General features: G+C 35.8%; 1 protein-coding gene across 3 annotated transcripts in view; it reads right to left on the reverse strand.

Annotated features, from left to right (window-relative positions):
* cd2ap (CD2-associated protein) overlaps nucleotides 1-22,287 on the reverse strand; it is a 54,392-nt gene extending 32,105 nt beyond the window's left edge. For 2 of the 3 annotated variants that reach the window (XM_056269312.1, XM_056269310.1), the window contains exons 1-5: nucleotides 22,029-22,286; nucleotides 10,487-10,647; nucleotides 4,793-4,988; nucleotides 2,409-2,509; nucleotides 349-469 (exon numbers count right to left, since the gene is read on the reverse strand). In XM_056269312.1, the coding sequence (XP_056125287.1) occupies nucleotides 349-469; nucleotides 2,409-2,509; nucleotides 4,793-4,988; nucleotides 10,487-10,647; nucleotides 22,029-22,032 (583 nt within the window). In that variant the 5' untranslated portion in view covers nucleotides 22,033-22,286. Of the gene's footprint in view, nucleotides 1-348; nucleotides 470-2,408; nucleotides 2,510-4,792; nucleotides 4,989-10,486; nucleotides 10,648-22,028 lie in introns of all 3 variants that reach the window. The other variant, XM_056269311.1, reaches the window with a different exon arrangement.
* Nucleotides 22,288-22,873: the final 586 nt, after the last annotated feature.

Below are 22,873 nucleotides of genomic sequence, written 5' to 3' on the forward strand. Positions count from 1 at the left end.
AAATAAAAAAATTCTTCATATGGGTCATGTTGAGATCACAGGACCAGTCGAATAGTACCCAGTTTATATTTTTAATCCCCCTTTTTAATCTCTTTCAAAAAAAAATTCTCACTAACCCCATTGAACAGTCTAACATTCAGACGGCTTCAGTTGGCCTACTGCCTCAAAAAAAAAAAAAAAAAAAAAATCAAGAACAAAATGTTATGCTGACTGCAGATGCCTTGACTAGGTCTAAACACCTCAAAAACACTACACGCACACACACACACAACAAAGGTTTCTATTGAGTGTTTTCTTGTAAGGACATGTCCTCCCAGAGAATGCATCACAGGATTAGCTGAGCGGTACCTGGCTCCTCTGTAACGTCGCTGGTCTCGGTGTCTTCAGTTGAGTCAACTTCTTTGACAAAATTGGAAGGAAAAAGTCCAGACTTCCCATTCATGCTTCCGCTCCACCAGCCCTCCTCAACCTAAAAATCACTCACAGTCAGCACTAATACAGGAACTGTCAAACACTCATTTTCAACAGTGAGTTTCAACTGGTTTCACTTTAGGACCCAGATTTTACATTGAACATCAAGTGACAAACCAACACAGCAGCAAAATTGTTTAAAGCACAATTTGTTCAATTCCTCAATTGAAATTCATTATTATCACCCTGCAAAGTCCCAAAAATGTATCAAATGATTACGAAGTCTCTTGAACTGGTTTCATACTCAGCAGCCAATAATTCACCACAAAAAACAACAATCCTTGCTGCAAATGGGCCCACATTAAATGTAGTCGGGCTTAAAGTACAATGTAAAAAAAAAAACTGAAAATAAAACAAAGATAACTTTATTATCAATTGACTTTATTAATCAGTCAAAGCTTTCTATCTTCTTTTTATTCATCTACAGCGATAACCGGATGCCTTTGTCCACATTAGGGGTTTCCTGGAATGTCATAAGTTATATTACTACTGTGAGGCATAATTATTAAAAGGCAATTTATTACAATAGTAATATTTATTATTTTGTTTAATATTTCCATTTAGCAACAATGATAACCATAATAATAATTATTAGTAATTTTAATATAAAAGCACAAACTGTTGGGCCTAATTGTGCAGTCCTACAAACAAGCACAACAAATCGGGTGTTCTTATATATATTATATATATACACACACACGTACTGTGTTGGTCAAAAGTTTGGAAACATTACTAATATTTTATGTTTTTGAAAGAAGTCTCTTATGCTCATCAAGCCTGCTTTTTTGATAAAAAAAATACAGGGTAAAAACCAGTAATACTGTGAAATATTATTACAATTTAAAACAATGATTTTCTATTTTAATATACTTTAAAATATAATTTATTTCTGTAATGCAATGCTGAATTTTCAGTCTCACATGATCCTTCAGAAATCATTCTAATATACTGATTTGATATTTAGTAATTATCAATGTTGGAAACTGTTGTGCTGTTTCATATTTTTTGGAATGTGTGATACTTGTTTCAGGATTAATTGAATAAAAAGTTAAAAAGAACAGTATTTATCCAAAATAGAAATATTTTCTACATTATAAATCTTTACTATCACTTCTCATCAATTTAATACATACTTGCTGAATAAAATTATTAAATTCTTTCAAAAAAAGAAAGAAAATAGTTTTACTGACCCCAAGCTTTTGAACGTTTGAATATTGTTGCAAAAGATTTCTATTTTAAATAAATGCTGTTCTTTTTTTTTTCTTTTTATTCATCAAAGAATCCTGAAAAAAGTATCACACGTTATAAGAAAATATTACGCAGCACAACTGTTTCCAACATTGATAATAAATCAGCATTTTAGAATGATTTCTAAAGGATCATGTTACACTGAAGACTGGAGTAATGTATATTATTATTATAGTATATTATATATTTTCATTAGTAATAAATGTGTAAATTGCCATTTTAACCAGAAAAATCACAATTAGATTTTTTTCCCAAATCGTGCAGCCCTAAAGTGAAGCATTTACCCTATGTAAGCCCATTTATTTTATTCATTTACCAACTATGCACAATGATATGGTTACCTGCGTTGCTTTGTTTACATTTAATAAAATAAATTCTAGACATCAGCCAGCCTATCAGAATAGACCTTTGACTTTTTCACAACCCACTGGTTGAGATCCACTGATATGAATGAATAAAAGAATGTTTGGGGAGAAACTTTTATTAAAACTATAAATATACTACATTTTATTATTATCCCATGAGAAAAAGCTGAGCAAATGGGCAAATGAAATTACAAGCAAATGATGCTCAATTTGCGAGAAATTAAAATTAAGGAACATTTTCAGTATCATCATATCTCACACCGCATGTGCAGTGTGTGATTTTCTACTAAGAGAGAATATACACAAAAGACAGAAGCTGCTGACCTCCTCAGTGATGTCAATGATATCTCCAACCTTCAGTTCCAGCTCGTCTTCATTCAGAGGCACATACTCAAACAGGGCTTTGCACTGACGCTTCTTGGCCTCTGTAATGAAAACACATTAAGTCACTCTGGATCTGCCCTGACATGCTCAGCCAATAACAGTAGACATGCAAGGGATACATTTCCCCTAGCTACCTGAAGAGGGCTCAACGAGTGACAACCAACCAAATTGAACGCACACATACACTGTCACACACAAACACCACACCCTCTCCTTGAGATGATTCATGTGCCCTTTAAAGAGAAACGCTGTAAGGGGGAGAAGTACAGTGCGCACAATGAATTGTACTGTTGTTTAACAACATACCGACTGTTCGGCTGACGAAACCTCTTTCAGAAAACAAAATTCAGTAGACCAAAACTCTACAAATCAGTTTTGAAAGTTTAGAGATGTGACAATTACAAGATCTAAGAACTTTATACAGTGCTTGCCATTGTAAAGACTGTAAGTCTGTTCCTCACAGCTCTGTTTCATCAGTGCTGCTAAGTCAACATGGTGTCTAACCTGACTAAGGTCTATTCCATGCCAAATTAAAAAACATTAACGGTCACTAGCTGTGAAAATGGAGCACTTATTCAACGATTATACTACCAATCAAAAGTTTGGAGTCAGTAAGATTTTTTTTTTTTAAATGTATGCATTTATTAAGCGAGGATGCAAAGACAGTAAAGACATTTATAATGAAAAAATTTTATGCGTGTGTGTGCGGGGGGGTTCTAATAAATGCTGTTCTTTTCAACTTTCTTTTCATCATCTTGAAAAAAAATATAATGGTTTGCAGAAAAATATTAGGCAGTACAACTGTTTTCAACATTTATAATAATAAGACATTTTTCAAATCAGCATATTAGAATGATTTATGAAGGATCATGTGACACTGAATAATGGAGTAATGGCTGCTGAAAATTCAGCTTTGACATCACAGGAATAAATTACGTTTTAGAATATATTCAAAAAAAAATTTGTAATTTTGAATTGCAATGACATTTCACAATATTAGTTTTTACTGTAAATAAATGCAGCCTTGCTGAGCACAAGATACTTCTTTTAAAAATCTTACCGACTCCAAACCATTGAACAGTAGTGTATATGTTGCTAACTTTTGACAAGTAAAACTACATATTTTTAAAACTGACCTTTAAAAGGTTCCTGTGATGTCTGAATGACAATTTGCTGAATTAGTCTTAAGAAAGTGACACATTTGATGAAAAGAAAGTTATTTGACATTTATTTTTTGTAACATTACAAATGTCTTTACGGTCACTTTTGATCAATTTATTTAATGCATTCTTGCTGAATAAAAGTATTAATTTCTTTAAAAATTTTTACTAACACAAACTTTTGAACAGAAGTGTACTTTGGAGTATTATACTGAAGTAATTGTGAACATAGTCATCATTCAGTATCATGGTATTACTATCTAATTCTATTAATGCACCACAGTACCATTTAGAAGAGTCTGAACACTATCTCTATACGGTTAGCTCGAAATGAAAGCTGCATTGGGCAAAAACTAAACAAAATATTCAATAATTCCTCAAGGGTACAATGGGATATACCTGGCTGCACAGAGGAAGAGAGGAAGCGCAACTACATTCCACTGTTATCACAGTTTTAGATGATTTGTTCAGCAGAAGCCTTGAATGTAGGCTGGCATCACACTCGCTGTGTTCGGTGATAATGTTCATATGCAGCTGGAGAGGATCAAGTGGACTTCCTCTAAAATCTGAGACAGCCGTACACTCAAGTCTCAGACAGAGGAAATGAAAACAGGCTTCATGAGCCAACAGGAAAGCTATTGCTGCCCACTACAGGCCAAAGCTGTTATCTGCTAAACTCTTTTTGTGCTAAACTCTACTTCCAGTCAAGCAAAGACCAAAAACATATAGTAACGAAATAATTTACCATATGCGGCAAACAATATAAAAATCATATCAGCCAACGGTGACAAATTAATGATAAAAAATCTATTAAACAATGACACCAATAGCTCATTAACATTAAAAATGCTGTAAGCCATGACGTTAATTTCCACTAGACTGAATTAGACCAGCCCAATACATTGACCATGTGGCCTTCCTCCATAGACATGTCAGTCAACCCGACGTCAGCAAACTCAAATACGTGCAAAATGATTTACAGGTACAGAGCGTTTCTGATTGGATACATCTTATGAAGCGTGGGCTTTTTTTTTTGTTGCTGTTTACATAGTCTAGAGCAGTCACAGAAACAGGTAGTATGAACATTTTATGTGTGGTATTCTGAACAAAATAGTTTACAGCATCTTTAAGTAAATGAAATTTGAAATAAAAATAGAAACGCACTCTTTTTTGAGGCACGGGGTTGAGAATGGGGTTGTAAGCCGAGTCCTCCGGTCGGGATGCCGTAGGTACTGATCCTCTGCACCAGGCTTGCTACATTCTTTGATGGTCGCCGCTGTAATGGAGTATCATCCTTTGCCTCCTTCACGTCTTTAGCCTCCTTTGGCTCCTCTTTGGACTTTGGCTCATCTTTTTTCACCTGATTAAAAAAAAAGAAAAGAAAAAAGAAATCAAATATAATATCTTTTGTTGATATGTATGAATGTGGGTAGTATGACCAAAATCTTACACCATGATATAAGTAATTTCATTCCACAATCACAATATATCATCAAAACATCCTGGAAAATAAATGAAAATACTTATAATATTAAATATTTTTTTATAATCCAGTGAATAAAACACTGCACAAAGGAAAAGGTAATTTTCTGTTTATTTGGAACCTGATGGACGATGTACCCTTAACAAGTCATTTCTCATAGAGTATTGGGCCTGGTCACTTCATGTGTTTTTACTGATCGGATGGATATCCTCAAAGACCGCAATGGGGGAGAGAGCGGCTGGTAAGATCATTTACTCTCATTATAAAGATGACTGTGTGTTGAACGTCTGTGACTTTTAGTTTAATTTGTGTCAGTTTGCGATTCGGCTTGCTGAAGAGATACTCGACTAACCTGCGATGCATGTTGCAGTAGCGCTGTCATATCTGGCTAGGACATGTTATACGCTCTCACACGTTTATCTTTTTACATTTTGGGATGAGTAAAATTTACATACGCGGTTTCAACAACCAGATGCATTTACACTTTCAGTTTCGTTTGGAATGCGTCTCAGACCACCTCCTGAAGTGGTTTAAGCGATCGGATATAAATCCGTCTCAAAAGCGTTTCGGTAGCATTTACACCTGGTGTTTTCACCATCAGATAGCTCTCCGATCAGAGACAATGCTTGAAGTGACCAGGTGTAAACAAGCCCATTTATTTGTCTCTGTATTTACACATATTTGTCACTCATAGAGGTGCAAATATATCTACCATGGCAGAACTTACAGGTGCATTTTTTGTTTTATAGATGCTGCATTCATTCCAGTTCAGTCATTCATTCCAGTTCAGTCATTCATTCATTTTTATATATATATATATATATATATATATATATATATATATAGTACTGTATGTAAATAAATGAATGAATTTTTTTATATACACATACATATATATATATATATATATATATATATATATATATATATGTACGTGTGTGTGTACATATATAAAAATGAATGAATGAATGAATGAACGAACGAACAAACTGAACTGGAATGAATGCAGCATCTATAAAACAAGAAAAGCAGCACCTGTAAGTTCTGTTGATTTTACCATGAACTCTTTGTTAGGTTAAAATTTGCCACTTTAACACAAGTCACACCCACGTCATATATAACTTCACAGAAACCACCAACTAGCACCTACACATACACCTTTTTCAAACACATGTAAATTCCCAAACAGCACAGCCACAAAAAAGCTGGAGAGAGAGAGAGCGAAACAAAGGAGTGATAAGATCTCCAGCAAAACAGACAGACATGTTCTCTCACCCTAAGTTTTCAACTCATCTAGTTGAAACTTGCTCTGTGTTTCTCTCTCAATGAATGGTATTTCTGCAAGATCATTCTAAAAACATTTATGAATATAGGAGGATTCTAAAGTATAGGCTAACACTTAATACTATGAACAAGAACAAAAAATCCCTGACCTGGTAGATCTCGTGTCTTTAAAGGGGTCATATAATGGTACATGCACTTTTACAAGTTGATTGTACTGAAATGTGTGTTGGCAGTGCCTGTACACAAACATCATATAAAGACAAAAATCCATCCAGTGTTTTTGTTTTAATCTCCTTATATGTTTTCCCCTGCCTCAAATCGAGCCGTTCGAGCCTGTGACGTCACTAGATCAGACGCCCCTCCCACGATTGTTGATTGACAGCAGCGTTTCAACACAGACCCGCCCTGAGCGAGCTGTCATCATAGTCCGCTATTGTTGATACGCTGGAGCAGAATGGCGTCTAAGCGATTGTTGTGTTCTGTTCTTGGGTGTAATAACGAACACAGCAGCCATTTTGATGTTCCTAAATCCGAACCGCTGAATCCTCACATAAACCCATAATAAATGTCCGCTGAAGACGCAGTGGCTGAGTTTTGTTTTCGAAGGGAATATTCCCCACGAGCAACGTCAATGCTTTCATGTTTGTGCGAATCATTTCTCACCAGACTGCTTTATAAACGAGGGTCAGTATAAAGCTGGTTTTGCTAAGAAGCTGCTCATGAAAAAAGATTCGGTACCAACTATTCGTGTTCCAGCTGCACCTCCAAAAGAAGTGAGTGTAAATTTTATTAACCTTTATATTAATCTTTGCAAATCGCTTGCACGCTTCACAATGAATGCGTCTAAGGTTTACACTCAGTCAGGGTACATTACGGCATGTTTTCTATGTACAACGTTCTCAATATAATTCATAATCCCACGTTTATAATGAACAACGCGTTATGGTTATTGTGTTATTACAAACGGTGTACGTATACATCAGTAAACACATAGCGTTCGTATCTCACTACTCTACCCTGCCAGTACATACAAAGATAGATGAGATCAAAGTGACATTACGTTAACCAACCATTCAGAAACGTCCTGTTCGAGCCTTAATTGTCGAACTTCTTCGGGCCGTCATCTTGTTCCGGGTCCGACTCCGGTTCAAACTGATACGGTTGCACAGATGTGTCCTCAGAGACTCCCGCTGCCATTCTTTCTCCAAAATATACCCTCAACTGTTGTCAAGGCAACACTCCACGTGCGTTGTGTCAAAACGCCCCAAAGAACAGAGGGGCGGGGTTGAGCAAAGCTCATTATCATTTAAAGGCATATGCACTGAAACGGCGTGCTGAAAACAGAGCTGTTTTTGACCAGGTAAAATTTGTGTTTTCTTACAATACTAATGAGAATTTTTAATAAAAGTATATTACAAAGTTTTCATTTAGACCCTAAAGATTCATATTAACTTCTACAAAAATGGCATTATATGACCCCTTTAAGTGTATTTAAGATTCAATTCAGCACTGAATTGAAAATGCCTTTTAATTTGAATTGAATTAATCAATTAAAATGTAATAAAATCAAATTCAAAGTACGGCTGTCCCGATAAAGTTTTTTATGCCCACAATCCAAGTCATTGAATTTTGAGTATCTACCGATAGAAATCCCATGCCAATACTTGTATTTTCCTAGAGGTTTGCACGCACGCATGCACGCATGGCCTTACGCAAGTCGACTTACGCCAAAAGAGTAACATTTGAACTTGACGCACAACATAATGACGAACACGGTTGACCAGCCCTGTTTGTTTGGGTTTGAACCGCGAGACGCATCAAAGCTTACGCTACTCCTACATCCTACATCATACATAATCAAGTGTTACTCTTGGCATAAGTTGACTTGCGTACGGCCGTCTGCTGGAAGATAGTTATTTTAGTCGATTAAGTTTTAAAAATTGATATTTTTCTTACACGAATGCATCGCTTCACTTCAGAAGGCCTTTATTAACCCTCGGAGCCGTTTCGAGCACTTTTATCATGGATGGATGCGATTTTATGGACTTCCCAAAAAATATACCCATTGACTCTCACTATAAAGCTTAGAAGAGCCAGGACATTTTATATAACTCCGATTGTATTAGTATGAAAGAAGAATGTCATATACACCTAGGATGGCTCCAGGGTGAGTAAATCAGCGGCTAATTGTGATTAATTTTCATTTTTGGCTGAACTATCCCTTTAATCGGCCCGGGACATCCCTAATTAAAATGGAATGTTCAAGTGTTAGTGTTGTTTTAAATAATATATTTCATCATCAGTACGAATTACCTATAAACATGTGTTTTACCACAACCTCTTAAAAAATCGATTTAAAAAATATCTGAAATGTATCTGTAGTGTAGTAAGTGTTTTGTGGAGCTTTACTGTAAAATTAAAATCCAAAAAATTAAATGAGAATTTTTAATTTAAAGTAAAAAAAAAATCCATTTGGTGACCCTAGTGGCACAGTATGCATAATCACAATCAGATTTTTTTTTTAAATGTTAGATTGCTTAAACCTATTTGATATGCAAATCTCAGATAATTTTGTACCTGCTTTATTTAGTCTTTAAATAACTCACTTAATATAGAACTACCATGTTGTTTGGGGTATGATACCATGTTGTTTTTGGACATGACATTTTTTGAAGTACCCTGAAGTATTATTTATTACTACTATGGTAATCATTCAGTACTATGTAATAAACATCAAGGTATTATAGCATTATAGTACTGTCACAGTAGTATCACGGAAACTCTCCAGTGGCCTTTTCAGCTGGGTTCAGATGGACTCCGACACGGTTTGGGTCGGAGAGACAGGCGTGTGGAGCTTTCCTGTAAGCTCCGGTGCAGAATGGAGAATGCCACAGGCTGCATCCGCTCCAAACTTCCTCTCTGAGATGCTGACAAACAAATTCCTTTTTCTTACTCCCCTCTCCTCAACTAATTTGAGGTCAGCTTTCCCAACCTTTTTAGTGCTCTTGATTTTCTTATAATAAAAAATAATTAAATACATTTGAATAAATAAATAAAATAATAAGTACTACTACAGAGATTATTTTACTGATGTCTAGGTTTATTTCAATAGAGTTTATGATGCATGCATCTAGAGCACATGATGTAACACCCTCATGCAGAAAACAACTCCTATTGTAGATCATTGATAAAAAAATATATCAATCATGTCTGGTTAAGTATATTAAATTACAGATCGTCCTAAGCTAGGAGTGGGAGTTAGAATTAGCTAACTTGCTTTGGAAACTAATTCTGGCTGAATAAATATAAAAATAAAATCTTTACTCAAAATATAAATGTTCCAAATGAAAAACAAAAAACCCAACAAATTTACTTTGAACACACAATAAAATAGTGCAGTTTGTGTAAAAACTTTATTTAATTCTCTTTAGGTTATTTTTTTCCTGTAAGTGCCCTTTAAATCCTGTGCTATCTGTGATCTGTCTGGTGATTCAGTGAAACGAGCAATCAAATGAAGTGCCACGTTAAGAGAAACTGACTGAACTGAAAACCACCTTAAGACAAAACATTACCAGTAACACGTCTTCCAGACACAACGAGCCCAAGATACGATCTGACAGACAAACTAAAATGAGCTCCTACCTGCTCGCTTTCCATGGTCCTCTCCTAAAACCACCTGAGTGCCGACTATCAAATCTTTCCGGGATCAAAGTTCAGTTCAGGGAGCGAAAGATTACCTCACACCCTCCTAAAGGATCTCCACAAGGAAACCAAAGCAATAATTTCCTGTCTTTGACAAGATTTGCCATTACATCCAACTTTAATGTGGGTTTCCTCAAGCTGCCTCAGAAACAACTCAAAACAATACTTAAGACTAAGAGGTGCACAAATTGAAGATGAGATTGTACATGCAATGACACATGCTAAGATTTCAAACGGAATTCAAAACTTTTAATGCCATACCTAAAGATAAACATTTCCTTCCTATTAACTTTTATTTTTGGCCTTGTGCTAACCACAAAGCTTTTTAACCTCCATTATTTCCTTATCACCTCACTTAAAGCCAATATACTATACATTCTTAAAATTACCTTTACAAAGTTGTCCGGGAAAAGGCCTCGTTTCCCATTGAGGTCTCCTTCCATCCATCCATCCTCATCGATTCGTCGCACATTTCTGATCACGTCTCCAAGCCTGAGGGTCAACTCATCCTCTTGGAGGGCTTCATAGTCATACTCCACCACCACCTCAACTGCATAGAAAGGAACACACTTCAGTCAGCGTGAAACTCATGCTGTGATCAAGCATCTGATTAAAAATATCTGTGACATGCTGCCAGAGAAGCCCGGATACATAAAAGGTACTTAACAAGCACTTGTACAGAACAACACAAAGACATCAAATAGGCCTACAAGCTGATAAAGCAAAACAAATGAAGAAATTAATAGTTTATCTGACCAACAAATGGTATATTTGCATTTTATGACACGTATACCGGTACTGAAACTGATATTGTACATTTACAATTTCAAATGTACTGATTGTCCTTAAAGGAACAGCTCACCCACAAATTAAAATGATGTATTCATTTACCCCCATGTGACCTGGTATTTTCTGTGAAACGCATAAGTTGAATTTCTCTAGAACATCTTGGCCAGTGGCCATACATGTACCATAGTCAAAAAGTTATTTGAACTACATGAACCATTCATTTGGGGATGAACTGATACTCTATTTGACCCATTTTGATTTTGAGTTGTCAGAGATACCAGTTAACCTATATGTTTTTCTTGATATTTTGTGATTTTTTTTCTCTCTTTTTTTGCATTTAGGATCAAGAATATGCCTGCAAATTGTCAACACTGATGATTTGTGAAATGTGTGTACAACATTTTTTTTAAATTATGACTATAATGTTTGCAGGTTAACTTAAATTTCAGGCAGCTGCACAAACCCAAAATGAAAACCTTTTTTAACACATTTCATTATGTTAGTGTTTCAGTATGTTACCCTATGAGGGTATTTAGATATTCAGCAAAAATATTTAGTTTATAAAAAAATATGTTCAAGTTATTTTTTGTAATGTGTGTGAAAAATTAATGTGAAAGATTGTTTTATTTTTCCACAGATTTCTGGTTAATTGTATTAAATCCAATTAGGGTAAATTTTGTGCTTCACCATAACCATCGTACTAAGATTTTTAACCCATACACAGGGGTTAAAGCGCAATCTAAAGCTCAACATGAACTTGACTAGTCCAATATTCAAAGATTGTCCTAATATAGTTGGTTCTGACCTTTAAAGACTGAATAAACACATTCCGCACCAAGACCAGCAAATAACCGTGTGGAAATCTAGGCCTTGCACTTTACAGCCACCATTGTTTGACCTCTTTTTTTTAGCAAAAACTTCAAAACGGCTGGGTCACGGGCCAGCAGAGCACAGCCTATAAATAATGTTTTACTCAAATATACTAGGTATGTTAATGGGGACAATGGAACAGCAAATTAACAGCAGGAATGACCGTATCCAAGCAAAGCGGTATGGTGTCCATCAAATTTTGGTGACAAACAAAAATGACGTCAGAGCAATGTGCTTTTCTCCGCTACCTAATCATTACCAGGACACCCAGACACAAACATCTCCCAGCCATTTCCAGAGTCTTTAAAAAGTGTACAGAGTTAGACAATGCATTAAGAAAATCCCTAAATCTGACTGTGAGAGTTGCATGAGTCTGAGAAGAATGTGATCGGCAGCATACGCACACAGTACCTCTGTTGACAGAGGTTATTTACACAGCGATGCCAGAGATAGCAGAGACTTCTCATGGAAAACACAGGGAAGAGGTCAGGGTGTCTGAGGAACTCATCCCTACCTCAGCTGGTTATGTCTGAGCACAGTATTTCTACAAACAATATGTTACAGCTGTAATTATCAAATGAAATACCCTGTACAGCCCACATATTCTGAGGGTTTTCTTTCTGGAGCATCTGTTGAGAGAGGCAAAATAAACCGGTTAAAGCCAACATGATGATGAAGAATCTGTGAAATATGCCATGTTCACAATTATTTTATTGGAGTAAATGCTGGATGTCAATGTTATCGTTGAGCTGTGTAACTGGCAACAGTTTTGAAAATTGGATCACAAATGAGATGCCCTGCTGTTAAAAATAATAAGAAGATGATCTGGTTTTGACAAGGAAGCAGTTTTCTTGCTGCTAAAAACATGGCATATTGCAAAAATGGCAAAAACATATTGCAACAGTGAACAATACATCATATTAAGGCTGTCAGAATATCAGATTTTCCCTACACAATTATTGTGGCCCGAAGAATCACAATAGGATTATGTCCAGAAATTTAAAAATAATAAATAAAATATCGCTACTAGTAAATGTAATCTTTAAATTTGTTTATTTTGCGTTTTCTCTTTTTAATTTTGTGATGGGTGGCAGCCAGCATTAAGGAGCAATACAGCCAACTACTGTTTAAATGTCAACCAGTTCCTGGCGCTGGATTAATATTATGTCAATAATACCTATGTAATGTTACTGATAACCCTCCATCATATTGTTTTTTGTGAATTTTGTATATCATGATTAGCATTGGGAATCTTAAGAAATTTTCCATTTCCGCCTAATGATTCCGGTACCATTAAAATGATTAAATAACTAATAAAAAAATAAAAAATAGTATAGCAAAAAAACAAAAAACAAAGGACAATCCTCAACTCAAACAATCCTTGTTATGTTTATTAGTTAGTTACTGTCAAATGGATTTAACAGACTGGTAAATGTCAACAAATTCAACATATATTACTTAGCAATTTTTCTGAAGGAAAATCAACATGTCTGCAGTGCTTTCTCTGGGAGAATTCGGGACCTCTCCTGGTTTCTTGTATCTCCAGCAGTGGAGAATACCTCTCAGAAGGGGTAGAAAATGCCTGAACACACATGTAAGATCCAGGAGGCACATAACTCTCTCTCTGCATAAAGCCTAGTTACTTTTAAATAGTAATCCAGCTGCATGTACCGAAACACCTACCTAAACCATGGACTCAACGGTGGAAAAAACGATGTACACCTTTCACAATAAATCTGGTAACAGCCCTGTGACACTCTGGTCATTTTCCCATTACTTGCTAGAGTAAAAGTCTCTTAAGTTCCAGGAGGGGGTGTGGCACATTTCGTGGTTTCCGCACCATGTTTACCATCTGAAACGTAATGTACCATCAAAAATGTAGAGTGTCCCATTTGTCATTTTAGGTTTCAGAAGGGTGCTCGCAAACGCCCCTTTTGCTGTCAATATGGGAACTCTATGCGCACTTTTGCCGAGCACGCACTGGTGCGAGCTCCACAGCAGACTTCTTCCCGACAGTTAAAGCGGCCTTGCGAACTCGTAAGAAGACCGCGAGCGTTTAAGGTGCCATTCGGGCTAGCACGAGGACTTTTCAGTGCTGAACTGCGTTAGTTGGTTGAACTCCTAAGTGACAGGCTACTTAATTAATATTCATGAGGTAAAACGTCGCTATTGAAGGATACACTTCCACTCCCAGCGCTTCGCCCACTTCATCACTCCAGAACCGTTTTCGGGAACCAAAACTTCTGAATTTCTCTCGACTCCCAACCTTAATCATGATGTATTCATCATGATGACGTGACATTTTAATCTTGTTGTTTGCTGCTACCTTGACCAGGTCTCTCTCAATGGGAATTTCATGGTAAAATAATGATAAAATAAAATAAAAAGATGATAAACAATTTTATTTATTTATTATATTGCAGTAGAGATCAATCAAAAGCTGACATCCACACAGGGCTTTGATTCTGGAGATTTTATGGCCAAACTGCCAAAATGCGATCCCGGCATCAGACCCTAGTAACATTTTCAGGATAGGGAAAGTACTCGCAATGTGTGAATTAATAAAATCCCAATATGTTGGAACAGTCGGTTGAAGAAGCTATATAAAAGTGAAATCACTCAAAAATTGCATTAACTTCACCTGCATTTTTCATCTACACTTGAATAGACCATCTCATAAGAGGCAGGTCACACAAGGTCACTTACAGTTTAAACAATAGATAACCAAGTACACACAACCCAAGCCTTTTTGAGTGAATGCCAATCCATGTGCTGCTATCTTTCCTCTTAGATGGCTCTGTTTTTAGCACTTTGTGAAGGCTGGCTGTCTCACAGTCATTGTCTCATCCTCTTCTTGTTGGTGTATTTTGAAGACAAAGTTACATATGTCACTCAAACCACATTAAATTGTAGGTTAGATGGCTTTGCTTCTAATTTAGTCTTGAGTCTGTTTCCAAACCAAAAAAGGAAAGAAAAATAGAAAGAAGAACTTCCAAATTAACTCACTCCAAAGGCTTCATCGGTGTGTTACTAGACACATGCATCCTTTATTTTGTATGCAGGTCAGTGCAAATACAACAGAAATGCAGAGACTATGAGGTCAACTGAAAGTGTCAGTAAAACAGCATGGCTGCTTTGTGTAGTAGCTCATGTATCCCATGTTGTAATGATAGTTTGCTGACTTAGCCTCTCTGTTTTCGCCCGCCGAAGCATCCTGATCTAGAGCAGAGCTTTGCAGAAATTGTCATAATGACAAGACAAGGCACAAATCCAGAGTACGACTGCTTTCATTCGCTCTTATTCCCTCTGCAGCCATTCAGAAAGGAAAACAGATTAGGTCATCTACTTCTCTGCTTTCTTATTGCCAAAATGTTTTAAAGCTTTACTCAAAATGCTATTAACAGTTGCCAGTTTGTGAATAACTGCATGAATAAGCCGGGCCAGTGAAATTATACAAAAAAACTAAAGACTGTACTAGAAATTAACTTGGAAAATAACTTAAGAAATGAGGCCTTAATAATTACTTAAGTTTGATCCAACAAGTAATACAATCTTTGAAATTATCTCTCAAACTAATTTCCATAGGTGGAGCTTAAGTAAGCGGCCCCTTGTTTAGTCTAAACTATGGGAACCGTTACAGATCATAGATGGAGCAAAGAGCTGAGAAACACACACACACACACACACTATAATGCTTTCACTGTTCTTGCCATCTTAAAGTAATAGTGGAATTAATGGAAATGTCATTGTTATCATCATCTGTAATAAAGAATCTTCAGGTATTTGAGTTCCATGAAAATGTTTGGAATAAGTATATAATGACAAAAAAAAAATTCTGGCCGAACTTTTCCTTTATATTACGGGTCAGATGTTTACAAATTGTAATGATGACTTTGCCATTAAAAATAAATAAATTAAATTAAGGAGAATCAGGTAATGAGAAAGCATGTCTAAAGGAATAGTGCACTTGCACTACATTTAAAAGTTTTCGGTCAGTATACAATTAAATAATTAATACTTTTATTCAGCAAGGATCCATTAAATCAATCAAAAGTGACAGTAAAGACTTCTTACAAAAACAAATTTATTTCAAATAAATGCTGTTCTTTTGAACTGTCTATTCACCAAAAAATATCCACAAAAATATTAAGCAGACAACTAGCCATTTTCAACATTGATAATTATAAGAAATGTTTCCTAAGCATCAAATCAGCATATTAGAATGATTTCTGAAGGATCATATGGCACTGAAGAGGAGCATGTCACAAAAATGAACCGAAACTCAGCATATAGGCAAGACTACTTGCCTCGCAGATATGAGAAATGTATAAAAAGCTTGAAATGTCTAGGCTACTTTTAAACAAACCAATTCAAATCGAAAAACAAATACTCTCTGATTATGTGATCTGTATGAAAGGTGCATTTTTCTCTAAAGGCACATCCACCAAATCAGCTTATCTTTTTTACATTTCGATACATTCACATGTGATATGATCTGAAAGCAAAACAACTACACTTTTAACATCAGTCAAATCAAGCATTTAAAAAAAAAAAAAATTTAACAGGTAATTATAACTAAAACGTGGTAACCATCTACGAATGAAAATGCATTTGTCATTTCAACAGAACTTAGGGGTTGTGATGCTTGAGACATTGGTCATTCTGCATTTTGGGGGGGGGGGATGAACAATTAACTGAAAAGATCATAATACTACTACTAATTCTGCTACTAATGACAAAACAGATGTGCACATAACTTTTTTGGTCTGGTTCTCATGGTTATATAGCTTTATAGCATGGTCCCAATATATACCGTCATACCGCTCAGCCCTAATTAGGCCTATATATTAAAAGCTCATTATGGTTTAGTATTCCCCCCAGTATATATTTAAGTAAATAAATTAATAAACGTGTGATTAGTCGACTAATGGCTTAAATGAACGACAACTAGTTGACTAGATACATTTTTAGTTGGGGGGAGCCCTAAAACACAGTCGCTCATGGCTTACGTGAACGTAAACAACTGGGAAAGAAAACAGATGCGTATCATTATATTGGATCAGTGCATTCGGTCTTAAAGTGACAACAGCCTAATATTCCTGATGCTGTCTGTGACAATGTTAATCAAACAACAAAATACAAAGAGAAAATCACTTTTGTAACTGTAACAAATATTAATTTTATTTAATTTATACAGTGAAGACCACGCAGTGCTATTTTACACTTGACTATTCAATTTCTGTTCCTTAATACTATTAGACTTACCTGAAAAACATAAAGCACTGTTTATTTCATTTTTTAAAATCTTTTATCTTTGTTCTACTGTATTTATCTGTGCTTGTAATTTGTTTATTAGCCTATTTTCTATGCAGATTCACTCCCACAAAATCACCCCAATCATTCTAGATTTTTTTTTTTTTTACCAAACAGAGCTATTCGAGTCATCTGGTGATTTATTTAATTTTTTTCCATATCATAATATATATTGCAGAAAACAAAATATCACTGTCAGGTTTTTTTCCGAATTCGTGCAGCCCTAGTAAGTTCAATACAAGGCCAGTGTTTCCTCTAGGATTTTTTCCAGCCGTGGTGGCAGGCCCATTCCCCATTATTTTTTGCGTGGCCCATGAGTGATATTCCCATTGGCCACTAACTTTAACTTTAACTTAACGACTTAAATATTCATTTTTACCTCACATTATGCTATTGAATGACTTTAGAAGTCTTGGAATATAGTGCGAAAACTTTATGGTGCTTTACAATGTTTTTTATGCCTTTAGCTTGACAATAACACAATAGTATGCACAATATCGGACCTCACTGAGAAGCTGCAGCCGTGGCGGGATGATTTTAGGTGTGGCGGCCCGCCACGGCAGAATGAATGTAGAGGAAACACTGAAGGCTATCTATATTATGAAAAATGTTGACTACAACGTTTAAAAGTCAGTCTTTGCCTTAGGCTGGCATGCATGCTGTTTTTTTTTTTTAGTTTAACAATTGTTTTCAATGTTGTCTGTTGAACCTCTCATCCGACCTATGTTCAATAAATAAATAAAAACTGGGGTTGGTTTCTTAACATTTATGTCAGTACAAATAGGAAGCTCTTGGTCCAGATTTTCCACCTATAGTCAAAAGTCTGATTATGCAAGACTAATTAGTATTAGAATAATGACTTCCCATCTCTAAATCTAAATTCCTGCTGAAAACATCCTTGATACTGAACGTAAATGAAATGTGCATAGGTTGTATTTTTTAAAAACCATGTGCTGACCACCTCCAACATCCACAGACTAATTTTTTAGAGCATATGGTAACTGTAGAAGTGCACGCCAGACGAGTCGTGTGTGTTGTGAACCAGAGTGGGAAGTCAGACGTTAAATGGGTCAGTGGTTTAATAAAATAAAACTACTACATTAAACAAAAACACACACATACAATCAATATGTGACTGGAGCTTGGAAGAAATAGAGCACCTAATGGGACACTTCTTTTCAATTCAACCTCATAGTCCCCTCAAGCAGTTTGGACTTAGCTAATCAAGAAGACCCTGGCTGACACACACACACCGTGAATAAACTAGTTCTCATTTAAAGATTTGAAATTTACACAGGAGGAAGCAGAATTTAGACCAACCAGAAGGGAAGTTCCTACAGCCCTCCAAGAAAGAGTTTTTTTCTCCAACATTCAATCATGAAAAGGTCAAGTTATAAAGGCCTTTTATAACGTGGAATATGGCAACAACTACCAGCATCAAGACCTTAAACAACAAGTTATTATTTTTTGTTGAAAGGACAATTATTTCGGCTCAATTTGCAAGCTAGCCTGATACTCCTCAAAGTCAAACATGAAGCTTCCTTTTTGATTTCTTTGGTTCAGAAAATAATACACTGGGGCCAAAGTCTGAGACCACGTCCAAGATTCTCAAGCATGTCAGTCAAACACAAAATCAAATATAAGATTATTATACATACTTCAGACTCCTTTCTTCAAAATCACTTGGCACAATAACTAGTGCAGTAGTCAGCATGCAGGGAGAGGCTGCTGACATTCTTTACATTTTTCAGCTTTGGGGTTGTTGTTTTTTTGCATGATGTCAAGAGCAGTGATTCTCATACATGGAGAACTGGTTCTATATTGTTTTATAAAAATATTTAAACAAAATTATTTTCAAGCATTGGTTATTATTAACAGTTCATTACCATCTGAATTATTCCACTAATGTGGAAGGAACACCATACTGAAGCACTCTTGATAGTGTCTCCTTCACCACTACTGAATAGTGGCACGGCAAAAGAAATGAGTGCATGAGGAACTTTATGTGATGTTATCAGTTCAAATCAGACAAATCATTCTCACTGAATCGATCATAATGGTTCTTAACTGAACTACAACAGTAAGATTTCTGTTAAGAAATTAATACTTTTATTCAGGAAGTATTAAAATGATCAAAAGTGACAGTAAACACGTTTACATTTTTACAAAAAAAATCAAGGCTATTTCAAACAAATGCTGTTCTTTCTATTCAAATAATTTTTTTAATACATTTTAAGTTAGACAGTTAGTTATAGTCAACATTAGGGTGTAACGATACCCTCATGTCACGATTCGATACATATCACGACGATACAATATTATTGCGATACTCCAAGGTAAAAGGTTAACAAAAAAATAACTGTTGATTAAAATGCTACATTTGGTATTACATTGGGGGTGGAAATGAATAGACTTGGACTTGGTGCAGCTGGTAACCCAATGCACAGGACAATGGTCACACCAGAATAAAAATATTGATGATTCTGAAGCTGAAAATACATAATTATTTTAGACGAATGTGCTTCCACTCTGAGTAGATATACATTTAAAATAATGTAGGCCATTTTTTACTGGTAACATAAGACATTTGGCATTATAATGATGACCCACAAATATTCCCCCATTGCATTCTAATACATTATATTTAACATTATATAGTAGTTTAATATACTACTGACACCAAAAAAAACACCAAACTCTGTAAAGATTTTTTTCCTCTCGTACAGTAATTTTCATTTTGGGTGAACTACACAAAACAGATTGTCACTAGTATCAACGTGTGACAATTGTGAAACGATATTGCAACACCCCTAGACAACATAGGTCTTTAAATTTGTAATAATATTTTTGCAATATTACTGTTAAACTGTATTTTTGATCAAATAAATGTAACCTTGGTGAACAAAAGAGACTTATTTCAAAAACATTAAAGTAAATATTACCAACCCCAAACTTTTGAACGGTAGTGCAGTTAGTCCTAAAAGATTAGTTGATGGAATTTGGACAAGAATGGCTCAAGTCAATTCTATACAATTCGCATTGCTACACGAGTGTCCTGCTGGCAAAAAGAATGTAGTTGATCAATCAATTAAAATCATTGCATTTAGAAATATGCAAACTACAACAGACTTTTAGTACAGACAAAGTAAAAGTCCACTGCTAATCAACTAAAAATTATTAGTCCACACTTTAGCTGTTAACAAAATCACAAGACCTGTGAACAATATTCCCACATGAGAGTAAGAAGAATAGATCAGTTTTAAAGATCCCATTTGAAACCACAGTATGAAACATTCACCTATTTTCATTTCGCCTGCACTGTCTGCAGTCAAGACCTGACATGACCAAGCGATGTCCACTTGCACCTGTGCAAAGTGCACGACACGTATACTCTAACACACTTCCATACTTCCTGATGGGTTCAGTTTCCAGTCCTGCGCTTACATAACTTTGTGACAACATGATGAATTACTGACGAGAGGGGGGGGGGGGGGCGGCACTCAAGGCCACGAAAGCAACCTGCCTGCCAGCCAGACATTTACTCTAACCTACAGCTGGGAAAACAAATGACCATTATGCCCCATGTAACATCTAAAAACCCAAACATTTCCTTAGAACTTTTTTCCTTTAAACGTCAATGCTTTTCCACACACTAGGCTAAACACTAACAGAAAATGTAAAAGGGACATGTTCAAACACCTCTTCCACTACAGTATCTTAAGTAGGTTGTGTGTTCGAGATCAAAAACTCTGCCCTAGGGTGTTATACCAGGAGCTGACTTCACATAAAACCCATAATTCAGACTATAACATGGGTAATGAAGAAAGATCTAAGAAAGTTGACCAACAGCCATTTTTACCAGTCATAAAAATGTACTTTTGAATGTGCAAATCGCTTCTGGCTACTAACAATACTAGCATGAGCCAAAGTCTTGGTCACCTCACGGAGAACATAGCCAATAAAACAAACACACCACGGACTCCCTCACTAAATCTAGAAGTACAATAAAAGTAACTGCTAATGAGAATACAGTAAGTTTAATTGGAGTCAACAACCTGAAATCGAGAGGAGTAAAAATGGAAATGAACCTAACTCAAAAGAGGATTTGTAGACAACTCATAACATTTGCACTTTATTCAAACCAGCGGAGTCGTGCAAAAGAGCATGACAGTGCAGAACAGGTACTGTAACCTGACGTTTTCCACTATAATATTTGTTTACCTAATACCTACCTAACTGCTAGAGGGAGGTGCTTCTTATTAGTTTTTGTTAGCTGCTACCATTTAGCGGATTCTTATTAATCGTACCAGTGGTTTTGGATTTGATAATGACACCAGTTATTGTTGTTATTAATAATAGTATATAACTCTACTCTATTAATGGCACAGGAGGTCATGTGATGTAAACATGACGGCGCCCTTAAGGGGGCGACCCGCTTCTTCTTAAATAAAATAGCTTTTTCTTGAAAACTGACATGGTCTGGATTTTTTTTATCTTATGTGAGTGTACATCTTTGTAATGGACCTGTCAAAAGTACAGTGTATTTATCTAAACGTAAAATTGTATTCATCAATTGAAAAAAATTACTATGTACACCTTTAAGGGGGCTTCTTTGGAACAGAGCCACAGCAACTACAAACTGCTTTAAAACCAATCAAACAAAGTCAACGCTACTTACATCCGAAAGGTAAACAATAATAGTGTAGTGGAAGGGCAGGGATCATTAATGATGACGCAAAACGAATGGAATTTACTGGTTTAGACAAGCCTAGCCAGTTTGCGACACTGGCGCCTAGTCAAATTTTCATTTGATCATAAGTTTTTATTTCTCCTTTATTCAACTTGGATACAGTTTCATTTTTGTAAATGACGCTGAAGTGACTCGTCCGCGCTGTTTCCTTGGAAGCTGAAACGCGAAGTGACACTGTAGCTGATCCAAAAGAAGCGAGTTGAACTCACCCATACTGTCCTTCGATACGAGACCGTCTTGATCTGATGTGTACAATCTGCCGTCCTAGCTGATGTTAGCTAGCAGACTGAATGCTAGCAGTAAATCCTTGTGCGTGGAATCGTGTTGGTGAAGTGCTTGTTAGCGAGTTTATTTGCGCTATTAATCCATTCGACTTGGTTTAAATGTCGGCCTGGTGTTAAACTGTGAGGTATGATTCTTAAGAGTACTGTGCAGGAAGTTATCCCGAAGTCTCCACCTTTCTTAGATTTGCCTCCGCGATATTTCAACGGGAGGATCCCGCGAGAAGTCAGGTTTCCTCGCTGGAATACAAGAGGCTGAAGTGTGACATTTCAGTGTAAATTGAGTATTCATGCATAAATGTTCATATCCACGCAAATCTTGCAGTGATTTAACAACATATAAATTAAATTGATATATCTTTATATGTACAACAAGCCTATGTAGCTACTCTGCGATTATGTAGAGCTTTGTAAACCAACTGGAAAATATTTTATTGTAGGCTATATGAAAAATAATTTTACATAAAATATAGGCTATTAGCAATGAAAATAAACATTTTATTTGTTTATTATGTCTGAAATATTTTAATAAAAAAATCAGCACTACATTTACATTGGGAGTGGGAATATCAATTTGTCACTTATTATATTTTTGTTATCAGAGTAGTAGGCCTATGTAGGTTTAAAGTAGCTGTGAAATCTCATCTTCGCTCAGCTGAATGTCTCTCTGTGGCTGAATTATTTGCATTAAATTTGGCTATTAAGCTGTCAACTGTAAACTGAAATTGCCTCAATCAAAGCCAATTTCCATAAGCATGTACTTCCCTAAGTTT

Source organism: Rhinichthys klamathensis, unplaced genomic scaffold, assembly GCF_029890125.1.
Source record: "Rhinichthys klamathensis goyatoka isolate OS25496 unplaced genomic scaffold, OSU_Roscu_1.1 h1tg000281l_1, whole genome shotgun sequence".
NCBI lineage: Eukaryota > Metazoa > Chordata > Actinopteri > Cypriniformes > Leuciscidae > Rhinichthys > Rhinichthys klamathensis.